Here is a 27,393-nt window from a genome sequence, read left to right on the forward strand (position 1 = left end):
TGTATTATGGGACTATTTTGTATAGGTAAAATTGGGGGGACTGAATATAGTAAATGTCTTGATGTAACTTGATATTTAAATTCGAGCCACATAGATTGTTTCATAAAACTCATAATTACTTTTTATTTATCTGTTTTGTCATATTGATGTTTTAAATATTTTGTTTACTCAAAACAAAAATGTAATCTGTGTTTTTTTAATTTTTAAAAACTATCTAGCATCTCATTTTTCATTGCTTTCGATACAAATATAATTCATACAAATCATATCTATATTTTGAAAACCTTTTTAGATTTCAAACCAAACAAAATCAAAACCTAAGAAACTAGCACAAAGAAATGTAAATTTTATCAACAGGAAATTGTGTTTTGTCCTCACTGAGAAGCTCAGTTAAAGTATGTGAAGTGATATAAAATATGATATACATTTTAACTGATGAATCCTAGTTCCAGTAGACTGTACACAGCCATTACCAAAAATGAAACAAAACAACAGCAATACTTTAAAAAAAAACCCCTGTGGCATATTTAATGTTTTTTCTGCCACTACTGCAGAAAAGAAAATGCCTCTAGTCACCACCCATTCTTCAGAACACATCTGCATGCAACCTCCAAAAGCCAGATAGTCTAATAACCTTACCAAAAATGGTATTTCTAGGGCTCATCTTTCCTTCATAGGAGAATTTTGTATTTCTTGGGAGTTAATGATTGAGTTTTTCTAGAGAAGTTATGCTTTTGGTCATGTTCACATGAACAAAATCCAAGTTAGATTTTGAAATAACCATTTTTCATCTAATCGACAATCTGGGAGCTTACCAGACTCATGAGAAATTGTCTTAACAGTGAGAAGCTTCACACTCTCTTTATCGGACTGAGGTCTATTTGGAAAAGAAAACATTAAGTTAGCACCACAGTAATTAGCATTACATATCTGTGAAGGAAAGTAAACATGATACAAACAGAAAGAAGAAGATACACGTGCATATATATTTTTTTGTGTTTCTATGGCAAAACTTGTGTCTCTTCAAGTACAGACACATATACTTTTATAGCACTTTCATTTCTGGAATAAAGCCAATAAATCTCTGTTATTCTGTTACGGTGATGATCATCAGCTAAATTAAACATCAAGATGGGTCATGTAGGGACTTCCCTGGCGGTCCAGTGGTTAAGACTCCATGCTCCCAATGCAGGGGGCACAGGTTCGATCCCTGGTGGGGGAACTAACATCCCTCATGCCGAGCAGCACAGCCAAAAAGAAAAACAACAAAAAAACCACCTGTCATGAGGTCCATGTTGCACATGCCTCCACTTCTGAGTTGTGAGGGGAAGACATAGAAATGTTTCCAAACCTTTTGGACTGGTCTGAGTTCTGGGTAATTCCTTTTCATGAGGTCGTGGACACTGCAGTATAGTGTCTGAACTGTCCATTTCAACAAGAGTTCCCACCTATCCCTTCTCAGACTCAAAATAGTTTCAAACCCCAATTCCTCTCCTTGGACATCTCAAGAACCTCTACTTTTAATTAAGAAGGGTAGGTGGCATAGGGACATTATTCTTAAAGTTCACAACCCAATGAATATACAAAGACACCCACAAAAAGGCAGGCTACAAAGTCAGCTCAACACAGAAAACTTAACCACAGAATTTGGTTTTGACATTAAAATAGTTTGTCTCTTTGCAGCACCTTGATTGTAACAGTTGGTTGGATTGCTAACAACTGCTTTGTTTGTTTTAGTAACGTCAAAGCAAAATAACCATCTGTTGTTAAAGTAAAGCCACTCAGAGCTGTCTCAAGGTGCAGGCATGATTTTTCCCTAATTGTGAGAAGCATATTGAAAATTTCAATGGGAAAACTATTTTAAAACTCTAGCTATGTTTTTCTCTGATTTTTTTTGGCAACTTCTGATTTCTGATTTTACCACTTTACCCAAGCTTTAAGAGCCACCTTCTCTTTCAGTTGTTGGAATTTCTCAGTTGACTTTCTCATACTTGAGAGCTCTCTGACAAATAGGTAGCCAAACCCCATATACTGTGCCTTCTACAAAATGCTTGAAAAACCCGAAGAAGAAGTATGAGTAGAGGATCAATACTTTCCCCTATATAAATGAGAGGGTCAGAGCTTCTAGAAGAAAACAATGATGCAGCATTACTTACTGGTCATTTCCATTTTCAGGTGTGCCTAGAAGAGGAGGGAATTGTTATTAGAGTTGTGAAGAGCTTGGCTGCAAAAAACCTGAGACCCCTGCCACTTTCTGCTCAAAGATGTCTCTAAAGCCAATTTTTAACTTTTCAGTCTCTCGCCCCATTCCCCGGCCCACTGACCATTTCCTCAGACGTGGTGACTACTCATTCCGCAGTCACAGCTAATACATTCATGGTATAGTCTCAACTAGGCCAACTCCACTGAACGTAGCTCTGGACTAATTTTAATCTTATAGTTTCGTATCACTGTGTGGAACTATTATCCATTACTGTACATCCCACAGACACCAAAAAAGCTTTCAGTATCTCTGGAAACAAATTCTTCTCAGAGTATTGAATTACCTTCTTATAACAAAGAATAGAATTTTTGGCTTTTCTTTATATGTTGCTCTCTCTGGGGACCTAAATTTCTGTATTTGTGGTGAGCCATGATGTTGATATTGTTTCTAATTGCTTCTGAAGCCCACGGATTCAGCTTCTCAGAAGTGCCCTACAAAATGTCACTGAGCCTTCTAACTGTAACTAATCTTTTGTCCGCTTTGCCAGGCTGTTCTACGAGGGCCGGTAGAAAGCAAGTCAGGCTTGTGAGAACGCAGAGTGATTCATTCTGCACAAGAGCATGGCCTCTCGGGAGCCGATCGTGCTGGTCAAACCTTGCATTACTCTGTGGCCTATCGGCAAAATATTTAATGTAATCACTTAAGGTCCTTGCTTTGTTCCGGATTTTGCTGTGATTTTATTCCATGACTCGGCTCCCATCTCTTGGATTTCCTTTCATCTCTAAGGTAGCTCTTGTCATCAGGATATGCCTTTTGAATATCATTCTCTTGACTTGGACCATCATTGTTTTATAAAGACCTTGATTTCCACAAAAATTTTGGCTACTTCTATTTCTGTCACCTTGGCTAAGTTACTCCAACATGAATCTTAATCCCTAGAATTTAATTCATGGCACGGTATGCTGTTCACCAACTAGATCTAACCTCATCTTCCCTACCGTCAGTAGGGTTTTAAAAACATTTAAAAATACCCATTATAACTGTTATGTATGATATCACCTGTGCTGCTCATAGCCCTGTTTCACAATGAGCAGATATTTTCTTGTTTGCCTGTTTTAATATTTTTTCTTAGAATGCTGTAATATGGGTTCATTAGCAGATAGATGCATACCAGCAGACTACTTTCTGCATATATGCCATTGTTATTTGGGTTAAAGCTCACACTACTGTCAACATTATCCAGATAAGCTTAATTTCATACAGAAATCTCTGATTCATACTGGCTTCCAGAGATCAGTTTATGATTGGGTTTATGAATTTTCTGAACTTAATGAAGTCTCACCCACATACTTGAAGAGTGATTAACTCCAGGTGTTTAATGGTGCTAATTTAATGATAACAATACTGTGAATTCTGTTTGGAAAACAAAGTTGACAAATAGATTTGGCTAATTGTACAATTGCCCAACTTGGTTATAAACTATTGCATGTCTTCAGAATAACTCTCCATAGTGGTAGGAATTTCATACAGTTTTTCTGAATGATCCAGTTCACCTATAAAGTCCCCTTTAATAGAAAGTGTCAACTTTTCAAATAACTTATTTGCAAATCTTCCTATGCAAAGCAGTTTTTCAGTACAGGGTATTTTTACTAATGGATTTAGCCCACAATTTTTTTCCCTATCCTGTATACTCAACACCCACTGGCTTCAACTAGATTGGTTGAGTTCCCATAAAAGATAGGATTGGTGGTTTAGAAACTTAGAGACATTAAACTGATTTATAAAAATGCTATTTCCCCTCTGGAAACTGAGTGAGGAAGCATATTTCAGACTTTATTAAGAAGTTTATTCACTAACTCCCAGAGGGAAAGACATTGATTTGTTTTCTTCTTATTTTACAGCAAGAGCTAAAATGAACACTGCTGTTTTCACCTCATTACTTTCCCTTGCACTGTCCTGCTCAGGCGCCAAACTGTCCGCGCCCTGCACAGTCAGGGATTGGCCTCAGGAACAGCATTCATTAGTGTCCTGGGGGCACATTGTCCATGGGGTAAACAAAGAAGAGTGTGGCTCATAAAAATGATTCATTTTTACTTTTTAACAGTATATGAGACTTAGGTAGAGTTCTGTTAGTGAACTGTTTAGAATTAAAGTGAGGAAAGGAAACGTTCTACTTTACTGAAAATTACAAAATTTAACTCAACAAGCATATCATAAGGCTCTCTCTGCTATTTATTATGCACAATGCCATGTGAGTCATACGTAGTTTGTGACTTGGTTGCCTGAAGTTATGGACTGAATGTTTGTGCCCCCCCTCAAAATTCATATGTTAAATCTTAATGCCCAATGTGATGGTATTAGGATGCTGGGCCTTTGGAAAGTGATTAGGTCATGAGGGCAGAGTCCTTAGGAATGGCTTAGTGCCCTTATAAAAGAAAGCCCAGAGAATTCTCTTGTCCCTTCTGCCACATGAAGACACAGGCAGATCTGAAAACCAGGAGATTGCGCTCATGAGACGTCAAATCTGATGGCGCGTTGGTTGAACTTCTCAGCCTCGGGAACTGTGAGAAATAAATGTTTGTTGTTTAAGCCACCCAGTCTATGGCATTTTTGTTACAGCAGCCTAGACAGAATAAGATGTTTGACGTGCAGGGGAAGCAGGCTTATAGAGAAGTAACTATACTATAGTGTGATGAATACTGTCATTAAGTTCTGTGGAATTAGAAGTAACAGAACACTCCACTTTGCTTAAAGAGATGGGGTGTCGAAAAAATATGGATTAAGTTTGTTTTTCAGCTAGATCCTAATGGATAAGATGGAGATTAGGTGTGTTGTTATAAAAGTTAAGCAGGGGGCTGGACATTCTAAGAGAAGGAATAACATGGATGAAGCAGAACACATGGCACTACATTATACAACCAGGAAGGTGTCTGAAATGGAAAGATAGCTTGAAGTTTAAGATAACATAGGCGAGTTCCCGGGAACTGGAGGGGGATTCAGAGGAAGCATGAAATAAAATGAGAGCTCAAGTTCCTGGAACAGAAAAAAGACTGAATAAAGACCGAAAGAAATCTCAGTAAAATCGGGACTTTAGTTAATAATGTATCAATTTTGGTTACTTAATTGTGACAAATATACCATACTAACATAAGATATTAATAATAAGGGTAGATGGGAACTCTCTACCTATCTTCACAACTTTTCTGTAAATCTAAATCTATCCTAAAGTTTCAAAGTTTATTTAATAAAAGACTTTAAAATATAATGCCATTACGGGAATCATAAATATTCAAGAGGCAGGGAGAAGAAGATGAAGCAGCAAAAAGAAGAAAAAGGGCGAGGATGTAAAAGAAGGCAGTGTCACTTTAAATGAAAGAAGAAAGACTTTCCAAAGCTAATGGAGAGATTAAGGAGAATAATAAAGAACTGTTGGACTAGAATCCCTCTAAAAACTGCAACAGTGATCAACCATGAGGACCTGGTTCAATTAGCAGAGCACACGGTTGTGGAAGACACTTACATAGGAAGGAAGCTGTGCCTCCCAGGAGGGAAGTAAGTCACAAAACACTCTTCTTGAAATTATGGGTCCCAAAGTGAAATCCTTAGCGATACTTCCCTTTATTCTCTGTTACACGGAAATGGAACAAATCTTCGCTATAGCTAACGCATGTCATTTTATGCCTTCTTTACTACCATATTCCCCTGACCACCCACAAAACTAGGGCTTTTTCATTAAAAAAAATCTGTCCATATTCGATATTATCTGCCATTAGTAGTTAATTCCTACTCCTTACATTCACCAGCATTCAATGGATGTCTCTGCCCCTTTCCCTCTACCTCTGTGATCAAGCAATACAGCAGTTCTTTTCGGTGTATAATTCCTCTCTCCTCTTAAGAGGTTAAGTTCAAGTTTAGACTGAGCATGTATATTCTCCTTTTAGGAAAGCAAAATGAAACAAAACACTGTTACCTACCTGGGTCTGTCTTCCAGCACATTCGATACAAACCCACCAAAGCAAAGACTGAAAGTGTTATTGCAATCAAAGCAATAACCACAGGCAAAATAATACCTAAAAAGTATTGGAGACATTGTCAGTTAGAGTGGCTATTGAATTTCACAATAAATAGTTCATGAACTGAGGAAAAGCACTGTATGCTTCCTTTCTTCTTTAAACATCATTTTATTTAAAAGAAGTTTTTTTTTTTTTTTAAGTAAAGAAGATAATTATCTGATTCCTGGGTTTTGCCCTAGTTGTCATTTCTGATGTATCCACTTGATGTCAGTCTTGTAGCCTTTCTGAAATAAAACTCCAAACCTAAGGAATACAGTTCCCACTTTCCTGGTGACTGAAGGAATGAGGAGATGGGAGACTGGTCAGGCAGAAGCTGTCCCCTATGGTCAGACCCATATTCACACTTTATATTCTTTACTACTTTATAGTGAAGTTACTAATACATAGCTTGGATGAAGGCAGTCAGAAGGCACAAACTTCCAATTATAAGATAAATAAGCACTAATGTATAATATGATAAACAGAATTAACACTGCTGTATGTTACATATGAAAGTTGTTAAGAGAGCAAATCCCAAGAGTTCTCATCACAAGAAAAAAAAATTTTCTATTTCTTTAATTTTGTATCCATATGAAGTGATGGATGTTCACTAACTTATTGTGATAAGTTTCATGATGTATGTAAGTCACATCATTATGCTGCACACCTAAAACTTATGCAGTGCTGTATGTAAATTATATCTCAATAAAACTGGAAGAAAAAGAAATATGTATCCTCTACTGGTTCTAGTGGAAATGCTCTAGTCATAAAGCTGGCTTCTTAAAAAAAAAATCATTAATATCTTTCTGTAAAAATATCTTAGGACTAAAAAGGCATACAATAACATAAGTGGATATAGATGGATATCATGGTGGAACAATATGGTCCAAGAAAGATAAGCATGTGTGTAATTGTGAATGTCTGCTTCGGGGAGTGGTGTTGCTACAGTAAACTAGGGTGAGTTTTTCCTGTTCTCATTAAAAGAAGGGTTTTGCTGTTTGTTTGTTTTAGCATCTGCCTTCTTTTCTGACAGTCATTTCCCAGGTTAAAACAAGAATGAAGAAAGGAAAAAGCTGTCATAGGGATATAAGTAGAGATATAGATGTTATAGTTACTATTTAGTTAGGTGTTCTCATCTGCTGGCATATGTACTCCTTATATTTACTGGGGGTTGAGAATAGTTAGGAGATTCATTTGTAGGGTGGGTTACACTTCACTGTTATGGTTAAATATTTGTTTTAAGTAAGTTCTGCTGGGTTCATATTAGACCTTACATGAGGTCATTAGTGCCTCCCAAAATGAAGATGGCATGAATCAGCAGCTCAATAAGTGCAATATGCTGACTTACTGAATGGAATGACTTTACCTGAACCTAAGATAATCTTTTATCATCACAGCTTCATATATATTCATCTTATTCTTAATTTTCAGGGAAATTAATGAATATTCTCTATTCAGTCCTAGCATAAACAGTGGCTGACATATATATGTTTTTGCTAAAATAGAACTTTTCTGAAAAGGCCATTTTTAACATTAAGATAAAGTTTTGTAAAGGTGAAAATTCATTTTTATGGAGATCTCTGCCCATGCAGTTTGGCTTATCAGAGATTAGTCCCATCAATTCACCTTGACCCCTGGTGGTAGCTGCTTAGCACTAAGGTAAGAAAAAAAAAAAAAATCCCCAAAGTGTATTTATTAAAACCAGACTCAATGGGAGGAAACTTTCAAAGCAGGTGGCAATTATATAGGATTATAATGGGATTGCAGGTTCAGTAAAGTTGAGAAAAGGCTGTCTATAGTTGAATCCCTTCCCTTATTGGTAACATTCAAACTTTCTGCAGTTCTACCGCCTTGAATGAAGATGCACGTATTACTCACTGGAATAAGAGGGGTTGGTTGAAGAAGAGCTTGCATTTTTTGCGTTCTCAGTGCCTGTTATTTTAAGAAAGAAAAAAAGTCACCTTTGGTTAATGTGTGCCAATTCTCACAAACCTCCCCCCACCTCCCCACTCCCCATTTAGGTAAGCCTCTGTGATTTATAGGTATGAAGCTTGGAGTGAAAACATTTTATCTCATTCTGAAAGAGTTCTGTTTTATGACTCAAGATTGGTAGGGAGTTAATGTATACAATCTGATGAGTTTGGACACATGCATATACCCATGAAACCATCCCCACAATCAAGGTAATAGACAGAGTCATCACCTCCAGAAGTTTCCTCGTGTCCCCTCCCTTTTTTGAGGATGTGCAGTTTTGTTGTGTATAAATTATACCTCAATAAGCTGTTTTTTAAGTTGGTGAGGTTTTCTTGGCGAGGAGGGGTCAGGCGAAGCAAGCTTCCACTCATACACACAGAAGTCATACCTTGAGACTGGGAGATGTTTTCCAGAATTGTTACTGATATTGAGGATAATGTAGGGATTCTGGAAGGTGATGCATCTGGTTGTAGAGTGTTAACTGTAGGAAAATGATAAATGTAGCGTCAGATGAGAGTATTTGCTCTTCTTACTGGATTTCTTTGCAGATTCAAACAATTTGCATTTCTGATGATCTGTAAAAACTGCTTATTGTTGAATAATGGGATACATACAATTATACATTAAATCATGAGTTCATTCTATCTCCTCCTGTAGAGATGATTAAATTTGGAATGAGAAAACCTGGGTGTTAGTATTATATCTTCAAGAACTGGCCAAAAAAACTTGAGCAAGTTTCTCATCTTAGGCTACAGACTGTATCACCTACTGCATGAAGTTCTGCATCCCATAAGAATGCAAATCAATGCAAAAGCATTAGTCACATTTTAGATATTACAACTTTGAGTGATAGTGATTTTTTTTTCACTATAAATACTTAAAATGGACATAAATACACAGGACTTCAGATTTTATAATGTTTCTTAGTGGTCAAAGAGAAAGATTGCAATTGAGGCTTTGGTTGGAAGAACTGGGGAAAAAAATAATAGAAGATCCCTTCATTTTTATCTCAGCAGTGATTTACACTTGTATGCCTTTTCTAGAGTAACTGCTGCTTGGATGCATTTCCACCACTATCCATGCTCTTTTTACCAGGGCAAATGTTAATTTTAAATTGATTATTATTACTTGTTTGCATAAGTCAACATTTGCCATCTTTAGTCAGAAGGACTAAAACAAAAATAAATAAATAAAAATTTATTATTCAAAACTCATAAATCTCAATAAATTTCAAGGAAACATAGATAATTATATGTTTTATAAGTGTACAACATTTATTCTTGTGAATCTGTAATAAAAAGTAATTTGTATTTTGAACATTTTTTGAAAAATAATTCTCTTTTTCTTGAAATATGAAGTAATATCTTTCAATCACACCTGTTTGCCTTGTCTCTACACTGAATTGCAAGTTCCTGGAGTGTGAGGGCTGTAATTCCCACCATCCACCACACGAAGCTCTGACCACAGTGGGTATGCAGTAAGATGTAGCTGACTGCTTGGATAAACTAAGAGGAACTTCTTACAATTATGGCCCCCTTAGGAGTGTGAAGGCCATGCATAATTGCATGAAAGAAATTGATATTGCCTATGACTGCCTTGGATCTTTCCCTCTTTGTCACCCACAGCCCAGCACGCACTGCATGCTTATGCATTTTTGACATTTGTGGGGGGAGAATAATGTTAAGAGTCTGTTCTTGCCATGCAAGAGATCTGTGGGAGGAAGCTAGATATATGCCCGTAAGAACAAAGAAAAATGTCAGGCTCGTGCACTGAGCAGGCAGAAAAAGGAATCTTAAATACAAGAGTGGGAACTAGCTCAAACCTCGGTACTTAGTTGCTTTTTCCAGTGTCAAGTGTTCTAGTGAGGATGAATGCTCTTTTGGTTGTGTTGGTAGAGAATGAGATGGCTGATTAAATAACCAATGGCATTAATTCCCCTGGGATTTCCCAAGGGTTAATTTTCAAGACTCCACATTCTACCTTATTACCTTCTCATAGACAAGCTAAGTGGCGGCTACAGTTCTGAGTATAATCTATCTGGTTCTGATGAAACTCCAAGCTTTCCTCCTTAAAAGGTTAAAACGTGTTGACTGTCCAGTGCCATTATTGCTAACGACCCACAGGGAGGCAATAGAATTAACCCTTCTTAAAAGAGGATTTGTTGGCTCCTTGAACAAAGACTTTTTTTTTTTCTTTTAATCGCAAACTTTAGTTAATAAATCATTTCTGAAACCAGCACACATGCACACACACACACGTACACACACTTCACCTCTATTACATTGAATGATTTCTGGTGTTTTCTAGTCTCTTTTACTTCATTTAAAAAAATACTAGTCATGACCCACTAATGGGAATTAACTGACAGTTTGAGAAACCCTGTCCATTAGTGTGATCATATTGATGAAATTACAGGTCTTGGCTGAATTCATAAATTGTGAGTTTAATGTAATTCTTCCTGCAATTAAGATGGAGCCATGGTATGTTCAGAGCTTATGATTTCTGTGGATTTCATTGAGACTCTATTATGCCATGTTACTACTAAAGCGGCATTGGCAGAGGAGGTACAGGAGAGGTACAGTGGATGGTTGAGAGCATGATTCTGAAGACTGAGTATGTGGGCTCAAATCTGACTCTAGCACTTATTTGCTGTGGAATCTTAGGCAAGGCACTTAAACTCTTTGTGTCTGAGTTTCCACATCTACAAATGGTGATTATAATTTTTCTACATCATAGTGTTGTGAAAATTAAATGAGTAAAAATAAATTTAAATTGCTTAGAAGTGTTGATACTGATATGTTTATAACATATATAATTACTATAAAATTATGTTAATTTATATTATATTAATATATTACTTTATAATAATATCCTATTGTTATATTGTGATTAGGCACCTACAGAGTTGTGTCTTTCAACCAAAGTCAATTTATCTAATTTTCTCAGATATTCTAAGTGTAAAGCTATATGACTCTTCAGACACTTACATGTTTTCAGAAGCTTCTTTGCTCTGGTCAGGAACTGGAGAAACTGGAGTATAGGTGTTCTTAGATGACATCAGTTTGCTCTTAGACCTTGACTTTTGGTGACTGTAATGATTATTGAATTGCAGATATGGTATGTTATGACTTAAATTTAGTTTGCAAACTTCAGGCCAGAAATTAGAGTAGGCTGTTTGAGGCAGAGACCTCAGAACAAAGTCTGTTGTAATAAAGAGACTTGCGGAACCAAGTATATTGTAATAATGCGTACCCAAATTTACCCTATGGGTTAGTCTCCAAAATTTACAAACAGCTCATGAGGCTTAATATCCTCAAAACAAACAACCCAATCAAAAAATGGGCAGAAGACCTAAACAGACAATTCTCCAAAGAAGACATACAGATGGCCAAGAGGCACATGAAAAGATGGTCAACATCACTAATTATTAGAGAAATGCAAATCAAAACTACAATGAGATATCACCTCACACCAGTTAGAATGACCATCATCAAAAAACCCACAAACAATAAATACTGGAGAGGGTGTGGAGAGAAGGGAACCCTCCTACACTGTTGGTGGGAATGTAAATTGGTGCAGCCACTATGGAGAACAGTATGGAGGTTCCTTAAAAAACTAAAAATAGAGCTACGATATGACCATGCAATCCCACTCTTGGGCGTATATCTGGAGAAAAACATGGTCCAAAAGGATACATGCACCCCAATGTTCATTGCAGCACTGTTTATAATAGCCAAGACATGGAAGCAACCTAAATGCCCCTCGATAGAGGAATGCATAAAGAAGATGTGGTGTGTATATATATATATATATATATATACACACACACATACACATACAATGGAATATTACTCAGCCATTAAAAAGAATGAAAACAATGCCATTCACAGCAACATGGATGGACCTAGAGATTCTCATACTGAGTGAAGTAAGTCAGACAGAGAAAGAGAAATATCGTATGATATCCCTTATATGCGGAATCTAAAAAGAAATGATACAAATGAACTTATTACAAAACAGAAACAGACTCACAGACTTAGAGAACGAACTTATGGTTACCGGGGGGAAAATGGGGGGAAGGGATAGTCAGGGAGTTTGGGATCGACATGTACACACTGCTATATTTAAAATGGATAACCAACAAGGGCCTACTCTATGGCACAGGGAACTCTGCTCAATGTTATGTGGCAGCCTGGATGGGAGGGGAGTTTGGGAGAGAATGGATACATGTATATGTATGGCTGAGTCCCTTTGCTGTGCACCTGAAACTATCACAACATTGTTAATTGGCTATACTCCAATATAAAGTAAAAAGTTAAAAAAAACAAAAAACAAATTTACCCTATTGCCATCTGACCGTGGAACACATTTGGCTCTTGCTGTAAACCAATTACTAGATAAATCATTGGAAGTTTTAAAGACAGAAGACCTTATTGATATCCCAGGGTACCTCTGGTGGTTATGAGAATGCACCTCATGGAAGGTGAACTACAGTGTAATTGACCGAGGTTCCCCACCTGCTCTCTGAATTCCATCATTGTGTTTGTGCTGATGCCATACCTCCTGCGGGCTGCTCCCAGCCAGTGATTGAGCCTGGCAAGGATATGAAAGCAGGTCTGCTCCTGGGAACCAGGGGTTTCTCTGAGGAGGGACTTGAGCTGGAGGAGTCCCTGATGGCCTTCTCAAACCTTCCTTAAAGGAAAGCATATCATACACAGATATTAACAGGAGAAAAAGTGTGAGAGGCAGTAGAGGATAAAATATTCTAGTGTGAGAAAGAAAATAAAACTGTGTGTTCTATTTTCATTTCACCATGTTTCCTATACTTCTTTTTGATATGTGTGCATCTGATATGTGTCTGAGGGGCTAAATTCAATTGAACGGAATGCTTATTCATTTTTTTCATTATTTATAAATAATTGGAACTGGTCTCTAACTGCAAATTGATGGATTCATGTCTCACTTTTAAAAAGAACTTTCCAGCATTTGTCACAATAACTCATTCACTCCTCCTTAACACATTTTCTTCACGTGGCTCCAGTAGAGCACACACTGCTGGTTTTTCTTCTACCTTAAGTCTTATTCTTCTCAGTCTCCTTGGCTGGTTTCATCTCTTCTTTCTGACTCAGTCTTGGAGGGCCCCAGAATGTAGTCCTTCGTCCTCATCTCTGACTACACTAATTTCATTGGTGATTTCAGTCAATTTCAAGGTTTAAATAGAATATCAGTGCAAATGATCTCCTAATTTATACTTCCAGCCTAGACCTCTTTCCTAAATTTCAGATTCATAATAATGGCAAATAATAAAAATCTGAAACTCAACATGTCCAAACTTGAATTTCTGCTCTATCTGCAGCCTTTCTATCTTAGCTGATGGCAGATATTCCTTCCAATTGCTCAGGCCAAAAGCCTCAGAGTTATTTTTGATTCATCTTTTTCTATACTATTCCAAAGGCAGTCATCAAGAATATCTATAGGCTCCACCTCCAAAATATATTCAGAATTTGGAGATTGCATGCCACCCTATGACCACCCTGGTCCAAGCTACCATCATTTCTCTCCTCGAAAATTTGCAAAAGATAATCTTGCTTCATTTGACAGTCTCTCCTCAGCAATCAGAGTTATACTTATAAAACATGAGTCAGATCATGTCACCCCTCTGTTCAAAATCCCCAGTGTTTTTCCATTCCACTTACAGAAAAAGTCACAGTCCTTGAAATAGCCCACCAAATCTTAGGTAATCTGCCTGGTATATCCCCTGCCTTTCTCCCTGCCCTGTTTCTTTAACACACCAGTCCTCTCCTCAAGTTGTAGCTCTGTTTAGATGCTCTTCCCCCATGTATTAGGGGGCTCACTTCCTTCTTGTATTTTCTCAAACCTTTTTTATGACTTATCTTGACCACTTTTTCAATACTGAAAATGGTCCCCACCTCTCCAGCACTCGTAATCCCTCCCTTCTACACTGTTCTACATCTTCTCTTTCTCATAGCACTTATCACCTCCCACCTTGCTTTACAATTTGGTTAATTAATACATGTACTGATTATAGTTTGTCTATACTTATACTAGAATATAAGATCCTCGAGGGCAAGAATCTTTATTTTGCTCACTGATATTTCCCAAACGCTAGAGCAGTGTGTACAAGTAGCGACCGTAAGTTTTGCTGAATGGACAAACAAATTTTTTGGCAGCAGACGTGACTACTGTTGAGGAGGAAGTGAATTCATGTGTTTCCCTTTTTTGCCTTAATATTAGGATGGGTACTTATTTAAAATCATTCTCATTAATTTTTTTCATTCATTCTGAAGTAATAGAAAAAAATAGACACCTACTCTGGGTCCAAGAGTAGATGCTGAAGGAAATACAACAGAGTACATGAGATAGTTATTTCATTTAAGGAGCTCTCACAGGGAAGGTGAACAGCACAAAGTTGACAGATGTGAAAAAAAACAAAACAGTATGTCAGGGATTAAAATAAGAGATACCATGTTATTGTTAATTGAATTTTACTTATAAATTAATTCTTAACAGAAAGAATTAGAGGTGCTTAAGCAATGATATAGGCCATAAGATGAATGAAATAAAAATGAGAAATCAGAACAAAGGAAAATGGAAGAAACAAATAAGCTCCTCCTAAGAGTTAGTACCAAGCATCAATACGGTTGCTGGTGTTGGTCATAAGAATTGATTCTGAGCACGCTGACACTCAGGGAAAGGGAGCGTGGTTTACTCTAGGCTTTCATTATCAGAGTGGAAAATGATCTATTACATAAGTAAGTGGCACGTCAGCGGTCCAGTCAATAAATGCTATGAGGATGGTTGGTCCCATTCTCTGTTTTGGGAGGGGAATATGCTGGTATGATCCCTGAGGTCTCTTCTAGCTTTAAGATTTAGATTCTTGTCAGGGTTCCTTTCAATTCAGATTTTGTCATAGCTAGTCTGCATTTTCGCTTTTAACGGGATCCCCCCATCTATGTAATGGGCAAAATGACAAAAGGAAACTTTTCTGCCTTCACGTGATAAAAATTAATTTCTGCTCTCATCAGACCTGACCTTTCTGACCTAGCTGTACACTTCAAGCTATGCAAAAACAATTTTTATCTCAAAGTTCTTTCACTTTGCTTTGGGCCATCAGCATAACTAACCAGAAGTAATAGCATCCTCTAACCCAGTAATAACTGTGATTAGAGATTTGTTTACTTTAGGTAACTCTGTAGAAATATATGTTGAAGAAGGAGGGCATATTTTTCTTTTGTGATTTAATATAAATAGTTATTAACTTCCAGAAAATTATATACAGTGCACAAAGAATAAATGGGGAACTGTGCTAATTACTTCCATATGTGCTAACTCACCTTATTCTTAAACATTTTTATTATGTGCTTTAAAGATGAGAGATACTGTGGCTCAGAGAGATAAGGTAACATGTCTGACAATAAGTAGAAGGGCTAAGACATAAGCCAAGTATGACTCAAAACCCTATCGGTTTCCTTTCCATTATGCCATGCAACCAACAGATTTCAAGTGAGTTGAGTTCATCTTACTTGTTAATGGCATCATTATCAATGAGACCAGCAAAATTTTTTTCTCAGCATTCTGAAAGTTTTAGAATGTTCTCATCTCCCTCCCAAAATATATACATCATCTTACCTTAAATTCACAATTTGGATAGTACGACCTGAAAACACTGAGAAGCTTTTCAATATGTAACTCTTCCTGTGCCATATGCTTTCTGAGAATGTGAGCGTAAGCGATCCAAAACATGGACATGAAAATATTAAAAAGGACTTTATTTTCAAGTCATGGGACACTATGTGCCAGGCATTGTTCTAAGTGTTTTACACTCACTATTATATTAATAATATTTTCATTTCATAAAGTGGAAACTGAAGCCCAGAGAGTTTAAGTAATTTGCCCAAAGTCACACAGAGCTGGGGTTTGAATGCAAACTCTAGACTCTGTTCTGTCAACCACAGTTCTGTGCTGCCTAAGCTGCTCCTCAGTCGGAATGAGTTATAAGTGCATGCCTCTTATTTTTGTTACATGAAATATTATCTATTTCAATTTTGGCTCCAATCGAGAAGGTATTCTTCCTACCAAGGCAAACTAAACACCTCCTTCCTTCAGTAGGCCAAACCAGACTCTGCATATACACACAAGCAGACAGAATTATTCCTAGTGTATTAAATAAAGCACATTGTAGAGCTCATTGGAAGAGCTCACACCCTTAGCAATATCATTGAAATGTGTCGGTTCTTAAAGTGAGTGTTGGCTAGCTAATCAGTTGAGACTGTGAGTTTTTATGACCTTTCAGTGTAGACTAGAGAGCCACAAGAACAGGGTCGAGCACTTCTCAGTTATCAGATCCCTGAACTAGAGGAGAACTCACATAGCCATACCTAGATTTATAGATTCATACAATTTCCTAAGTGGAAGTTTATGCCAGACCCTATCACATAAATATTTATATATTTTGCATTCCATAACTGAGTTGTTTTATTCTCAACTAATTTTCAAACAGCATAAAATTTCCAAGTTAATAAAAACAACTCTGGATATCACTTCGCTATGGGTATATTAATAGTTTGAGTGCGTTCTACCTGAACAATAGTATTAAGATTCTGTCATTCAAAGTTCGAACATTCAGGTAAGTAATCCTCTGTATAAAAATAATTCATGCTTCACATGATATAAATTCCGAGAGATGAGTAACCAATCCCAGGCATTACATAAGATGTCAAGCATAATGAATGAACCAAGACACAGCATCCTCTTTTCCAAAGGCCAGTAGTCAGTTTTGATGGGACTTTTGTCTGTACTGGCTTCTGATTTTCCATCAAAATTAATGTCTACAATGCAACTGAGGTCCTGAAACACAGTTGAGAAAGTAAAGAAGATGGGTACAGTGAGAACTTTCACAAGCTGCGCTGGGGACTATGAGAATGTTGTTGTGGTGATTAGTTTTATGTGTCAACTAGACTTGGCCATGGGGTTCTCAGATATTTGGTCAAGCATTATTCTGGGTGTGCCTGTGAATGTGTTTTTTGGATGAGATTAACATTCAGATCAGTAGACTGAGTGAAATAGATTACCCTCCATTAGGGTGGCTCTTATCCAATCAGTTGAAGGTCTGTATAGAACAGAAAGGCTCCCTGGAGTAAGAAGAACTCTTTCTGTCGGATTGCCTTGAGCTGGGATATCAGTGTTTCCTTGCCTTTGAACTGAGATATTGGCTCTTCTTGTGTGTTGAGCTTGCCAGCTTTCAGATTGGAACTTACACCGTTTGCTCTCCTGGTCCTCAGCCCTTTGGACTGAGCCTAGAACTATACCATCCATTCTCCTATCTTTCCAGCCCTCTAGTTTGCCAACTGAGATCTTAGGACTTCTCAGACTCTGTAATGCATGAGCCAATTCTTCATAATCAATCTCTTTAGAGATTTCCATGCATATATACAAATACATATATATATATATATATATATTTTTTTTTTGTTCTGTTTCTCTGGAAAACCCTGACAAATATAGTTGTATTTTCAGAAAGTTAAGGGCAGATGGTTTATTCCTTTCCCAATACTCTGAGGCATATTGTTCCATTTTTCTCTGGAGCTGAGGTGTCTTATCAAAGAAATCAAGAGGTTCATTTTCAAGGACAAGTTATTAGCTCTGCCTGTCTGTGAGAAAATGATAAGGCTAAAGAAAAGTGAATTCCATCATTGCTTTAAATTGTTGTAATGGCCACATGATGGCTGCATACATCTCTGGGGAATAAACAGTCTTTCATCACTTTTTAGTGGGTCTTTCTATCTCCTCATTAGCTCTGAATTCAGAGCTAAAAAAATGAGTAGGTAGAAAAATCTGGCAGCTAGAAGGTCGCTTTTTTCATGAACCTCTTCCTCATCTTTCTTAAACTGCTCTTTCCCACCCAATGTATACCACAACAACAGCTAAAGGGAAAAAAATCTCTTCCTCCTCTGATCTTAACATAAGGTTATCTGAGGCTCATCTATGACACATCACTTTATACCTACACGACTGCTGGAGTCATTATAGTTATTTATAATATTGACCGGTCTTTAGTAACCCTTAATGGCAGGCTCCATGTAACACTCAAACTCTTAGCTAGTGTTATGTGTGATGGAACAGAACAAATATTTATTGAATGCCTCAGTTAGTGGTGATTGGTTGAATATACCATCCTGTATATTTGGCAGGGGATTATACAAAATTTGGAGTCTCAACAGGTATGTTACAGTGGTCAGGTGAAGTCTGACTTTCCCCCATGCTTTAGATATTGGGCATGAATTCCTCATGCTTAGCATTGTTAAACTCAGTTGTCCATTCATACTACCTTTGCTCTGTTGAATGGAACGAATGGACATGTCTTCTGACTTTGATTGATCATTTCCATCTAACTATGACTATCTTTCTTTTATCTTTATTACGTAAAATTGAATGTCATATCTATGTATAATTGCTTATAATTCACATTTTATATATAGTTGCCTTACTTATCCTGAATTCCAATAAAAGATCCTACATAAAACAATCAACAATTTCTAGATCCTTAAAAATAGTTTTTGAAGAGAGTGGTAAAAACATAATTTTTCAAGGAAATTAAAGTCAGATGCATAATCTGAAAGAAAATATCAAACATGAGAACTCAGTATGTTCTAGTCAAAGATTAAATGTATATTTAGCTCATATTTATGGAAGGAAGCAGTACTAATAATTCTGTGGGCAAGAAGTCTACCTCAACTTTACCTAAAAAAGAAATGCTAATTATTTTAAGGAAGATGCCTCTCCTTGATCATATGAGTGAATATATGTGAATTTTTTTGAGTGTATCTGGATTTAGTCTTTAGCCAAAACATATATCTGAAGTTTGAGACTGACTTTTCTACAGCTGATAGAATCAGCCTCATTTCTTTCTAGTCTGCTATTCAAATCAATGGTTTGTCTATTATTTGTTTTAGGAGAATTAGTTTCCGTAATTCAAAATTAAAGTCTAAATGGGCTTTTTATTACATTTAAAAATCAATTATAGTTAAAGTTGGCATTGTGTAAATACCATTATTTTAAACAAAATAAAAGATGCTTCAGTCTCCCCTTAAAACGAGCTGACACTTTGTCAGCTTCCCAATTGTCTTTCATCTGTAACTTCTCCTTGATAACCAATCCATGAAGCGGGGGGGACAGGACTTCTCCAGAACAGTGCAAAGCATCAGCCAACGTAAAGCTACCCTCTTTGCCTGGATGTACTATTTTTATGCTTTGTTTTGCTTTGTTTTTCCCAATGTTTTTTCTGTTGCATTTCTAGACTATGTAGATGGAAATAAGAATAAAAAATATGGCGATAAGGTGAAATAGAGAGAGTTAACAGTATAAAAATAACTTCTTTATTCATTTGATGTATTATGTAGAAGATAAATAATGAAAAGTTAAAAGCATAATGATTTCCATTTCTAATTCTTTGAAGGTAGACTATGATGATTATTTAGGACATTTGCTGTGAAAATGTTATCAGAGTCAATCATAATTTCCATGGCTTTATTTTTCCAATTTTTAAAAAAGTTACATGATCTTACAAGTTTATTTCATGTATTTCTCATTTTATATATACCAAAGGTGGTTATTATTGAGAACCTAAGAGATTTGTCATTTATATAAGTACCAGGTAGGATGTAGGAAGATAAAAATCCCCCAAACAATTATAATTTCAAAACAACAGGAAGATTCAACATTATCATTTTCCTCTGCCCAGTAATCTTTTTCAATTTCTGTTGCTCCATCATCCAGAATTTATTCAGTTTAAAACTAAGGATGGCAAAGCATGAGCACTTCTTGAAGTGATAACATTTTAGGTTGTTAACTGTGGGTTATAACATCATCTCTTCAGATGCCAGGACCAGGCTTTGTTAGAAAGTAGAGAAGACAGCAAACACACACTCTATACTTCTGAGAGAGGGCAAGCTGACCACAGAAACAGACCAGGAACAGTAGGTTCTGAGCAGAGGAAAATTCCACAGGCTTTATGCATTTACCAGAACTGGTTCCACTCATCCCAGCCCCAGAGCACTGAGGCACATCATTGTGTATTCTCTGGGACTGCATTTTTTTAACACAAGGTTTCCTAAATATTTTAGTTGCCATGTAATGTTTTCCTTTGTACTATTTCACCCTGTCCTCAGACCGATTGATCTACTTTGTCTCTTTCTTGGGATTTTACCCAGGAATATTTTCAGAGAAAGAAAATTAACTTACCTGGTGTTTCTGTGGCTTTGATTGAACTCTGAATCTCAGCTTTAGAGGAAAGAAAAGAAAATTGCTAAAATTAAATGTTGAATATCAAATGTACTCTCACAATTGTTCCAGGTGGTAAATGGATATAGATCTTAGCTCATTTCTGATTTACTTTCATCAAATCATAAAATCAAGAGGCTTCCTGATTAGAGGAAACTTCAGAGCAGGGGTCAGCCAACTTTTTCGTAAAGGGCCAAATAGTATTTTAAGCTTTGTGGGTCATAAATCTCTAGTGACTATTCAACTTTGCCATTGTAGTGTGAATGCAGCTATACATAATACCTAAAGAATATGTATGGCTGTATTCCCATTAAACTTTATTTACAAAAACAGGTGTGGGTCTGGATTGGCCTGTGAGCTGTATTTTGCTGAATCCTCTTTTGGAGCACCGAGTACAACCCCACATCTTGAATACGCCTAGATAACCCAGACAACTATAGAAACTTTGGCAGGTACTTCATGAGTGGCACTGCCATGTGTCATATTCCTACTAAGATACTGTGCATCTCCTGACCTGAGGAAGATTCAGAACGGTTCATACAGATTCCTCTGAAACTTAGGGAATTCCTCTAAAGTAAATATAGTTCAGAAGAGCTTCTACAAATAAAATTACCTGAGAGAATCATAATCAAAGATCACTTCAACAACCTGGAGTGTTGGCACCATGAACAAAGATTTGCCAAATGAAAAAATATAGAAAAAAATTGAAACAAATAGAAGCCCAATAATGATAGTTTAAAAATATTCACTTGCTTCCTTTGTATTTTCACTTGACTGTCTCACCAGCATCTCAAATTTAACATGCCTGAAACAGAACTCTTTTTTATTGAATTATAGTTGATTTATAATGTTGTGTTAATATCAGGTGTACAGCACAGTGATAGTAATTCAGTATATATATATATATATATAATATATATATAATATATATTATATATATATATTCTTTTTATTCTTTTTCAGATTTTTTTTCCCCTTATATGTTATTACAAAATATTGAGTATAATTCCTTGTGCTATATAGTAAGTCCCTGTTGGTTGTCTATTTTACATACAGTAATATGTATATGTTAATCCCAAACTCCTAATTTATCTCCCTCACTTCCCCTTTGGTAGCCGTAAGTTTGTTCTCTATGTCTGTGGGTCTATTCATGTTTTGTAAATAAGTTCATCTGTATCTTTTTGTTTTAGATTCCACATATAAGCAATAGTATAATATTAGACTTGCCCTGTCACATTTACTTCACTTAGCATGATAATCTCTAGGTCCATCCATGTTGCTGCAAATGGCATTATTTCATTCTTTTTTATGGCTGAGTAATATTCCATTGTATCTATATACCACATCTTCTTTATCCATTCATAACTCTTGACTAGTATCCTCAAACCCACCTCCCCCCTCACCATCTTAGATCAAACCATGGTACAATTGTCTCCCAGGTGCACAAGCCAAAAACTAGTGGTCTTTCTTATTCACTTCTTTTTCTCACCCCATCAGCTCTAGCTTCAAAATATATTCCAAATATGTCTCACCATTCAATCGAATACTGTTCATCTAGCACCTATATCTGTCCCCTTAGTACCTGCAATAGCCACCTAGAAAAATCTTTTGAAATTTGAATTTGGCTGCTCCAAGGGCGCCTTATTCTTCTCCTCACTACAGCTGGCAATTCTTCATAGGACATGGCTCCTGCCTTGCTCCTCAATTCACTCCAGCTGTTTCGCCCTGCTGGGCATCTCTGTGGTACATCAACGTGCCAGGGCTCCTCCTGCCTCAGGTGTCCCTGCTTGCTCTTCTCTAGCCTCAGTGTTGCCCTCTCAGGCCTACACTGGCTCCTTCCCACCCTTCAGGATTCTGCTCAGGTTTCACCACTCAGAGAAGTCTTCTCCAGCCAACTTATCTAACGTTGTATACATTTCCCTCCACGCTAGCCCCCCACTCTGCCTCATCTGCTCAACAGTACTTTTATCACTCCAGGGACATTGATTTTTTTAAAAATATGTTTGTTGTCAGTTAGAATGTAACTCCAGGAAGACAAAGATTTCTTGTTTTACTCAGAGCCGTAATCGCAGAGCCTACTACCAGGTCTCTGATAAAAATATAAGGAATGAACGAAGAACAATAGAAAGTAATAATAATAAAACTAATTCTACCTCTTTGAATTTAAGTTTTAAGAGAAAATGAATGTCTTACTTAATATTCCTGCTTGGATAATTATAGCTACTATTTTTCAAGCAACTCTTATGATCAGTTCCATATATTAATTGCTGATGTCTACAAGAAAGACATTATTATTTCCATGTTGCAGACCTGCAAATATTAGTTGAAAGCAGTGAAACTGCTTTCTCAAAGGGAGGACCGTGATTATAATTCAGGTCTGTTGGTTCTACGGTCCATTCTCTTTTACTCAAAGAGACAGCTTTTCCTTCCACTAAACTGTTCTGAGTGGAAAGCTTATGTAATTAATTCCTACTTTTGATAACTAGTTAAAATACTCTTGAACATGGCGTAATGTTGTATTTGAAAGTTGCAGTTAAAATATTTATCAGCTGCCAGAGGATTAGAATACAAATGAAATCAAAACCTTTTGTTCCTCCTGCTTTTAATATCAGGTCATAACCTTCTTGCTGATAGACTTTAGAGAGAATGAAAAATTTTTAAACTCATATCAGACAAAACCTTCTGACTATCCTTGTTTGCATTTTTTTCATCCTTCAAAAATGCATAATGAGAAAATGGACTTGGGGACACAGGGAGGGGGAATGGTAAGCTGGGACCAAGTGAGAGAGTGGCATGGACATATATACACTACCAAATGTAAAATAGCTGGTGAGAAGCAGCCGCATAGCACAGGGAGATCAGCTCGGTGCTTTGTGACCACCTAGAGGGGTGGGATAGGGAGGATGGGAGGGAGACGCAAGAGGGAGGAGATATGGGGATATATGTATATGTACAGCTGATTCACTTTGTTATAAAGCAGAAACTAACACACCATTGTAAAGCAATTATACTCCAATAAAGATGTTTAAAAATGCATAATGATTTTAGAGGGACATATTACACAAAAGAAAAATAACTATGCCTTAAAGATGTAGCTGAATATTAAAAAAATAACATATAACAATTCAAAATCTGGGCTTCCCTGGTGGCGCAGTGGTTAAGAATCCGCCTGCCAATGCAGGGGACACGGGTTCAAGCCCTGGTCTAGGAATATCCCACATGCTGTGGAGTAACTAAGCCGGTGCACCACAACTACTGAGCCTGCGCTCTAGAGCCTGTGAGCCACAACTACTGAAGCCCACGCGCCTAGAGCCGGTGCTCCGCAACCAGAGAAGCCACCGCAATGAGAAGCCCATGCCCAGCAATGAAGAGTAGCCCCCGCTCACTGCAACTAGAGAAAACCCGCACACAGCAACAAAGACCCAACACAGCCAAAGATAAAATAAATAAATTTATTTTTAAAAAAATTCAAAATCCTTTTATTGAGTCTTAAGAGGTCCAGACTTTTATATATGAATGAATATATTATTATTCTGAGGACAAAATTCTGTAAATCTTAAATATTTAATCAATACTGGAATATATATACCTTTTAATACTAAAATCAAGGATGTATTATTCTGAAGATAATAAAGTGTTTTCATATGGCATACTATTTTCAAATTTGGATTCATTTCTGTGCATATAAAATCTTAATAGAGAGGAATGCTATGGAATATGGCTGAAGTATTATTCTTGTCCTTTTTTAATTTATAAATTTCATAACGCAAATGTGTTTTTAAGAAAAGGAAGTAGGTGAAGTCAAATAGCAAATAAGTGTGTAAACTAGTCTCAAACTTAGATGTTTAGTAAAAACCAAATCCTTAATCAGGGTGGTTGGCAACTTAAAATCTCTTGGTTGAGTTTGTCTCTAATATGAAACTGAAGTCTTATGAAATGCAAATGAACTTTGAAATGCTAAACTTTAATCCACAATTTAATCCAAAGCTAAACTTTGCTTAAACTATCAGCTTTTAAAACAGAAATAATAAGCAATAATACAACAAGTAACTTTGCTAAATATTCTTATCTTATGAAGGCCATTATATTTACAGCTATATATAACTGTATATAATTACACACAGAACATGATTTATCATTAACAGGCCCAGGAGAAAAAATATATACAGCCATTCCCATATATAATACTTTTCTGATCTGCTTAAAAATAATTTACTATGACCAATTCAAATTTTCCTTCTTATTTCCACCCCCCCCTTCCAAACAAAGCATTGACTGAGTCACTGTATATGAGATGAGTTCTGGTTTGGCTAAACTGTGACTTGTGACTAAGACCTTGTTATCCTGAGTATTCCTCCTTTATCGGCCCACATGAAATGATACAAACTAATTAAATATCATGTAAGAAACGTTGTAATTAAGTTCCCAAATAAATGTCATAGATAAATGGTGACATTCACAAGAGAACTAATGAGGATAGGTGATCAGGTAAATTAGTGTTTTCCAAAGCATGAGATGCATAGCATTGTAAGAGAGATTCTATGAGGCAGTACTGGAAAGTGGCATTAAATAAGATTGAAACACTAAATGAGAAAGTTATTTTCTTTTCAGCTTTTTTGTTTATTTCAATGACGAAGTTTCAAAATTTCAATTTGATGCAAATATGTCATTAATATGTAGCATGTGCTTATCATTTTTTTTTCACCCCACAGCAGGAAGTACAAATGCATTCCCCGACAATCACAAATTATTCAGTGGAGTTTTCCACATTTGGGGAAATCACAGGGGTCAGCACAGCACATCCAGGGTGCTATGGATAAGCCTCGACGGGGAAAATCACCTTCATGATCCTGGTATCTCCCTTTCCAGGTAAGTATTTGATTTATTTCTTAAACAAGGACAAGCAAGCCTCAAACTCAGAGCCTTTGGCAAGCAACAAAATCTAGCTAGAATTTTGTTTTATTTTGCTTACATCATAGTGACTTTCTAGCTTCTGTTTATGCCCAGTCAAACTGGTTTTTCATTTATGATGGTTTATTTTTCAAACAAATTTAGGAATAAAAAGTGCATCAATTGAAAGAAAGTACTAAATAAATAATAGTGCAGATGGTACGCATATCTGGCAACACTCATTAAGTTGTGGGAAACACTGAGGTAGTATCTTGCAGAGGCTCTTGATAGTTGTGTAGAATTTGAATAAGCAATTGGAGGAAAGACAAGGGGATGAAAGAAGGACCATACAGATGAGGACAGCAGGATGAACAAATACCACAGTCAGCAATAAATCTGGCAACAGCGAAAGAACCACCTTGGTGAGAATCACAGGTTCATATTCAGCCAGCCTATCAGTCCGTCAATCTCTCATATTGAGTGAACTCCTACTTGTCAAGCATATGATGCACCCAATTAAAAGCTAGTTGTTTTCTAATTCCTTTAGATACCTTATGTAAAACAGTTGTAATGAGAACAAGTGTGGTATAGTGGATTTGAGGCAAGAAAAACAGGGTTTGAATTTCATCTTTTAATTTAACCTTGGCCAAGTCATTTAGTCTTTCTGAACCTGTTTTCTTATTTGTGAAACTGGTATCATAAATACCGACTTTGCCTGGCTTTTATAAGGATTATCATTAATAAAACAATAGCTAAAATGTATTATTTACTTTCCAGACACTGTTTTAAGCTTTATATATTTTTACCTCTTTTAATCTTCACATGAATCCTGTAAGGGTGTAGTCTTATTACAACTACTTTACAGATGAGGAAACTGAGGCACAGAGAAGTTAAGGAGCTTACCAAAGGCCACAGTCCAAATAAATGGTTGTGCTCTTATTTGAACCTAAGCTATCTGATTTCAGAATCATTGTTTGTAACCAATAAGCTAACTTCCTCTTGGCATGATTGTAGAGCCCTTTTTTTTTATTATTTTAGGAAGGGTGTGGTGCCTTGAAAAGCACAGGCTTGGGCAGAGGCCATTCTCATGTTCAACCAGTAGTATATCTGAAGTGGCTACTTGATTACTATACAATTATATATGATTTTTGTGTTAAACAAACTCCATACTAAACTAGGATAAATTATGCAAAAAGGAAACATATATGATAAACTATTTGTTACATATAAATGTTATTAACTCTGACTAAATAACCTACTGATTACTTATAAATGTTACTCGTTTTTACTTAACAAAAGTCAGATTTTTCCCTTCAGATTTCAAGTCTGTAATATTGTATATGCTGTGGTAGCAGAAGCTCTAAGTGGAAAAAGCCTGAGAAGTATTTTTATCCACGCACTTGCCTTAGTAGAGTTATGTCCTGGCATTTGCCCATCTCGATTTGTCTTCTACCTATAATCTTATTCCACATTCTCTCCTCAGCTAAGACAAAATCCACCAAAGGGAGAAAGGGCAATGGTCTCTCCTTCCCTGTCAATCTCTTACAGTGTGAACTATACCTGCTTTCAAATCTGGTTATAGATATCTGAATGACTAAGTTTCCAGCAAGAAAAGCATCTATTTTGCTTTCTCCCCTCCATCTTCCTTTTACTTTTCTCTTCTCTCTTCAGAAACCATCAGGTATGCAAAGGAAATGAAAAGAGTCAGAGAGGATGTCACGTTTTTAAGCCACTGGCAGAAACAGGGAACTCAGGAAGAGGAGAAGATTTGTAATTTTACAACAGAGTTTTACGTCCAATTTTCCCACAGTTTAGATACTGGAGGATGGGGACTCCTGTGATTGACATTTCTTTGAATCACTCCTCAGTGCCCAGTGCGGTAGCCCTGCCAACAGACAATGGCAAATGCATGGATGTTGAAATCTAGGCGTAACAAGGGTAAATTCAGGACACGGTCTGGAGTGGGTTCAATGG

The 27,393-nt window shown here is 36.6% G+C and overlaps 1 protein-coding gene and 1 non-coding gene across 4 annotated transcripts in view; both read right to left on the reverse strand.

The window, feature by feature from the left end:
• EMCN (endomucin) overlaps positions 1 to 27,393 on the reverse strand; it is a 96,016-nt gene that overhangs the window by 12,996 nt on the left and 55,627 nt on the right. For all 3 annotated transcript variants that reach the window (XR_005020056.1, XM_036853579.1, XM_036853580.1), the window contains exons 5-10: positions 20,491 to 20,529; positions 8,618 to 8,710; positions 8,134 to 8,187; positions 6,178 to 6,273; positions 2,157 to 2,181; positions 816 to 877 (exon numbers count right to left, since the gene is read on the reverse strand). Coding sequence is in view for 2 of the 3 variants with exons in the window: in XM_036853579.1 (XP_036709474.1) it covers positions 816 to 877; positions 2,157 to 2,181; positions 6,178 to 6,273; positions 8,134 to 8,187; positions 8,618 to 8,710; positions 20,491 to 20,529 (369 nt within the window). In the remaining variant the exon portion in view is untranslated. The remainder of the gene's footprint in view (positions 1 to 815; positions 878 to 2,156; positions 2,182 to 6,177; positions 6,274 to 8,133; positions 8,188 to 8,617; positions 8,711 to 20,490; positions 20,530 to 27,393) is intronic.
• Positions 25,241 to 25,406, reverse strand: LOC118896251. Its single transcript, XR_005020157.1, has one exon. It is a non-coding gene; the product is annotated as a U1 spliceosomal RNA (small nuclear RNA).

This window comes from Balaenoptera musculus, chromosome 5 (assembly GCF_009873245.2).
Source record: "Balaenoptera musculus isolate JJ_BM4_2016_0621 chromosome 5, mBalMus1.pri.v3, whole genome shotgun sequence".
Classification (NCBI taxonomy): Eukaryota; Metazoa; Chordata; class Mammalia; order Artiodactyla; family Balaenopteridae; genus Balaenoptera; species Balaenoptera musculus.